General features: G+C 40.3%; 1 protein-coding gene across 1 annotated transcript; it reads left to right on the top strand.

Moving 5' to 3' along the window:
• The first annotated feature begins 4,133 nt into the window (after positions 1-4,133).
• Positions 4,134-5,326, top strand: LOC115547994 (comitin). Its single transcript, XM_030362550.1, has 3 exons — positions 4,134-4,310; positions 4,543-4,630; positions 4,927-5,326. The coding sequence occupies exons 1-3, from the start codon at positions 4,237-4,239 to the stop codon at positions 5,191-5,193; spliced, it is 429 nt and encodes a 142-aa protein (XP_030218410.1). The 5' UTR covers positions 4,134-4,236; the 3' UTR covers positions 5,194-5,326.
• Positions 5,327-5,644: the final 318 nt, after the last annotated feature.

Raw genomic sequence — 5,644 nt, 5'->3', positions numbered from 1 at the left:
TCTTCTTCTTCTTCTTCTTGGGGTTTTTTCGGTGGTTGGCATCCACAACTTGGTGCATTACCGCCCTCTTGTGATCCAGTTAATGAATCAAAAAACAAAAATATCCAAACACTCACTCATTCACACCTTCTTTCTACTCTATATCCTACCATATAACCCTGTTTCTCTCAAATAGCCAAACAATACTTTTATACAATTCCTCTTCATTAAACTTAAAATATTTTCTCTCAATTGATTTTTCATACTTTCCCTCTCCATCCCATAACCACTACAGTTCATTAAAACATGTTCCACTGTCTCCTCTACCTGGCACCCCTCACATAATCCAGTGGGGTGTTTTCCTATCAAATTCATTGTTTTATTTAGTGCACTGTGCCCCAACCTTAACCTAATCTAAATTTGTTCATCCTTCCTCTGACCACTATACCTTATTTTAACATTAACACTTTTTTGAATATTATATAAATATCTCCCTTTCTCCTCACTGTCCCATTTGTCTTGCCACATCTTCTTAACTTTTCCCCATATCAGGCTTTTAACTTCTGCCTTACTTAAACTGATATTCATTTCTAATTTTTCCTTCTCCAATGCCTTCTTTGCCATCTTATCGGCTTTCTCATTTCCCTTCACCCCTACATGAGCTGGAACCCATAAAAAATGTATTTGCCTCCCCTGCTGAACGATTCTCGTAATTGACTGTAGAACTTCATACAGCAAACCTTGGCGACTACTTGAATAAAAAGACCTCATGCTTGCCAAAACTGATGCTGAATCTGTACAGATCACAATTTTTCCAACTGAACTTGATTCCACCCATTTTAAAGCGACCAGCACCCCCAACATCTCCACTGTATAAACGCTTAAATTATCTGATGTTCTTCTATTAAACTCTATTCTTTTTGATGGAACAACTACTCCAAACCCTGTCGCTCCTGTCTCAGGTTGTTTGGCACCATCTGTAAAAACATAAACATACTCACTGTACTCTATAAGAAGATGAATATTAAAAACACTAGCCAGGTCTATCTGTTCTCTCTCTCTCTTCTTTATACCCAACACAAACCAGTCCACCTCTGGCCACACCATCCTCCATGGCGGCATTAATGGATATACCACTGTTGGACTAAGCTTCAATTCACCCACACCAAACTCTTTCGCTATATCATTCCCCACCCGACCAAAATGATTCCTCTCACACTTCCCATAAACCCAGCACTCTTTCAACACTCCTTTTGTGGGGTGAGACTCACTGTGCCCTCGCAGATTAGCCCAATAGTTCCCCATCAAATGTTTCCTTCTCAACTCCAGTGGCATTTCCCCCATTTCTACCTGCAGGGCAGGCACTGGTGATGATTTAAAAGCCCCGCTGCATACCCTTAATGCCTTAGCCTGAATCACGTCCAGCTTTCTCAAGAGAGACACTGCGGCTGACCCATACACTATACACCCATAATCAAACACAGATCTAATCATAGCTACATATATAGTCTTTAAAGCTGAACAGCTCGCTCCCCAATCCCTACCAGTCAAACATCTCATCACATTTATTACCTTTTTGCATTTATCCTCAATCTTCCTAATATTGTCTGCCCACGTTACCCTAGAATCAAAAATAACTCCCAAATATTTAAATGAGCCAACACTTTCCAACTCTTTCCCATACATCCTCAATTTCATCCCATCCTCAATTCGTTTCCTAGTGAAAAATACAGTTTGCGTTTTCTCTACCGAAAATCTGCACCCCCAGTCAAATCCCCACTCTGTCACCCCATCAATTGCAGACTGGACTTTACTAATAATATGCATCACATTTCTTCCCCTTTTCCACAAAGCCCCATCGTCTGCAAACAGAGAACTTCCTATATCCTCTGGTACCTATGAAAAAACATCATTTATCATGATTATAAACAATAAAGGACTAATTACACTTCCTTGGGGAGTGCCATTCCCCACCATATACTTATTTGACAATTCAGACCCAATCCGGACTTGTATTTTTCTGTCAAACAAAAAATTCTTTATCCAGTTAAAAACCCTTCCACCTACCCCCATCTTATACAACTTAATTAACAAACCTTCCCTCCACATCATGTCATATGCTTTTTCGATATCAAAAAACACTACCACCACTGACTCTTTGTTTTTGACTCGTCATAGTTTGACTCGGCCTCATTTCCTCTAACCAAAAAAGGGCATTGATACGCCCATCTAGGTGAGAACTAGCCTCCGAGTCGAGGCGGCCAGCTGTCACTCAAGAGGCCGCGTCCCAAATTATTCATACATTTGCAATGTTTATCACTTCGGCATTGGATGCTGGTATATCTCACTGTGGTTGGGGCTTGGTCTGACCATGACAAACGAAGGTCACCTGGGGCTTGACAAGGATGCTCAGGCCATCGGGAGCTCTGAGAATTCTGAAGGTCAGAGAGAGTGTTGAGATGTTGTTCAAGAATGATCTCTTTGATTGAGAACTGATCTCTGTGTTTGAGAACTGATGTCTGTGATTGAGCACATATCTCAGTTCATCATATGTTGAGATTCTGGATGACAATGACATTTCAAACAATGATATTAAATATTTTTTACCATTAAATATTTTCAAGTGCTTTCTTGATGAATGAATATGAGTGGAACCAAAGCTACAGAAAAAAATATAAAAGTGCTGACACAGCTATTAACTAGTTAATGGTTACTAAACTGAAATAGATGCATGAATATTAGAATAGTTATAATAAATGGTTATCCTATATAAAACCACCAGCACCTGGAATATAGTCTGTTTAGGATTTCATGATAATCAACTGATTCAATCAATTCATTGTTTGATCGTCATTCATATCTTGGTCCGATAAATTTAAATAAAGTTATAACAGCTGAATCGTGATCCTTTCTTAGCTGCAAAGTATTACCTGAGTTTGGGTCCGGTGCTTAAGAGAACGAGAAAGCTCACTTCTAGTCTAATTATTCACCCATTCATGCGCAAACATTTGAACTGCAAAGCATATCCCAATAGTAAAAATATGATGTATATCCGATATAAGGTTGCAGCTCAACATATAAAGACTGCAACAGGCTAATCTCGCTAGGCGGCTATGCTCATGATGCTCTCAAAAAACAATGATGGAAAACAAATAGTCTTGCACAGAAGCTACATGCTCCTGGTCACCAAGCTGGATAGCATGACCTCATAAGAAGCATAATGTCTCCATATGAGGTCATGATGAATTTGACCTGATTGCAACGTTCAATTGTTGACTTTTACCAAACCCTAATGAGGGTCTTTGTTGAACCCAGGCAAAGAATTTCTAACTGCAAGGTTTTCATCACAAGTCAGCATGACTGATTATAAAAAAAGTGCTTGGGTTTGAGACCCAAGGGGTTGGGATGCAGCGTTCACTCCGCCCATAGATGAGTGAGATTCATTAAGAATTTATTTAAATACGCAACATATTTTCAAAAGGTCCCCAATTCCTTTTGCTCAATTATCCCCCTCCCTCTCTTTCGACAATCAAAATGATGTTATTTCCCCAGAGGGCAATATTTTGGGTCCCAGTCATACCTGTCGGACAAATCCCATCGGCAATTAAATTAGCAGAATATGATTCTTTATAAATATTGGAGCGGGCCAGTCGGTGTGGGTTTCCATGCCACCAAGTTGAACAGTTAACCACACAAGTGAGGGTGATTTGTTTACCGTGTAAATAAAAACCACCAGGGAGGGAAAAGAGTCTTCCACCTCTGTTAAGGTACAATCCATATCCCTACTCAATCCAATGGTACTTCCATCGGATTCTCCGGCTCCGGCTCCGGCTCCTCCGGATTCTCCGTATTCTCCGGATGCTCCGGATGCTCCGGATGCTCCGGATGCTCCGGCTCCTGATTCTCCGGCTCCGGCTCCGGCTCCTGATTCTCCGGCTCCGGCTCCTGATTCTCCGGCTCCGGCTCCTGATTCTCCGGCTCCGGCTCCGGCTCCGGTTCCGGCTCCGGCTCCGGCTCTTCCATGTGGCACAATACATCTAATCAATATCAATATATTCATGCAAAAAATCCCCATAATAATCTCATATGTATTTATAACCTAAGCCGTGGTGATTTTTTTACAGGGAGTTAGATGTAAGATAATGTGGTGGCATGTTGACCTGAGGAGGGGCACCTTATGCAGATTTCACCTGGGGCACCAAAAGTGCTAGGGCCGGCCCTGCATACACACCTCTAGCCGCCCCACCTTCTCTTGGGATGATAAATAGCGGCCCACTCCACTACAGATTCACCTCAACATCTCATCGCAACATCTACATCTACCTTCACAGGTCAGTCACATGTGTGAGGAAACTCTGCACTTAGTAAAAGGTTTAAGATAACCAACTAGAATACACTTTAGATATGCTGTAGGTACGATTTAGGAGCTATTGTTTGATCATAGCAATCCATCAGTTATGAGTGAGGGAAATCTGATGTGAGAATATGTTTGAGAGTGCCTGCCTCTGTATGAGAACTTCAACTCCATAGCTAATGTTTGAGTCCCTATTATTGTGTCTCCAGAATCATGGATTACATAGCCACCAACCATGAGCTTCGTAATGGGGACTTCCTCCTGAGTAAAGATGGGAACTTCAAAGCAATCTTTCAGGTGAGCAAAAAAACGTTTTAAGAGTAAATGTTATTTTTGTTTCCGTCACTTCATTACAATTTAGCATATCATATAAGGTTTGATGCATAATTTGAATTAACTGTTTCAAAACAGACAGGGGAAATGTAATGACGACTTTACAAAACTCCTAAAAAACCTTCCAAACAAGTAAAATATTTTAATAGACAAGAAGTACTAAATACTATCTTGACTGTTTTGTGCAAAAATAAGTAGGATAGAGTTGCATCGTCCTATACCTTAAATTAACTTCATTATTTGATTCCGACCAATCACAGGACGACGGCAATTTTGTCATCTACAAGTGGTCTCCATGCTGGCATACCAACACGGCTACCAATGGGGGAATCAGAGTTCTGCTGCAAGAGGACAACAACCTGGTTATGTATACCAAGGAGAAGAAACCCGTGTGGTCGTCTAAAAGTTATAATGACACGCCCTCCAGCAAGATGCGTCTGACCCTGACAAACGAAGGTCACCTGGTCCTTGACCAGGATGCTCAGACCGTCTGGAGCTCTGAGAAATCTGAAGGTTGTAAACAGTAAAGAGATGTTGTACAAGAAAGATCTCTTTGATTGAGAACTGATCTCTGTGTTTGAGAACTGATCTCTGTGATTGAGCACCCAGCTCAGTTCATCATGTTCAGTTTCTGGATGACAATAAAAATTCAAAAATTTAGTTTTGTTCGTCGTCTTAATCGTCAGCAGTTTTTTCTTTCATGATTACGATTTGTATCTGTTTTTTTGATGAATGAATATGATTTTAGCCAAACCTACAGAAAAAAATTAAAGTGCTGACACAGCTATTTACTGGTTAATGGTTAATACCAAACTGAAATAGATGTATGAATATTAGAATAGTATAGGTATATCATAATAAATTGTTACCCTATATAAAACCAGGGTCACGGATTTCATGTAACCAACTGAGTCAATCAATTCATTGTTTGATCATCATTCATATCTTGGTCAGATAAATATTACTAGTAAACAGGTT

Source organism: Gadus morhua, chromosome 7 (genome assembly GCF_902167405.1).
Source record: "Gadus morhua chromosome 7, gadMor3.0, whole genome shotgun sequence".
In the NCBI taxonomy this organism is placed as follows: Eukaryota; Metazoa; Chordata; class Actinopteri; order Gadiformes; family Gadidae; genus Gadus; species Gadus morhua.
Note: the sequence above shows the minus strand (reverse complement) of the source record. Positions and strands in the feature narration are given on the sequence as shown.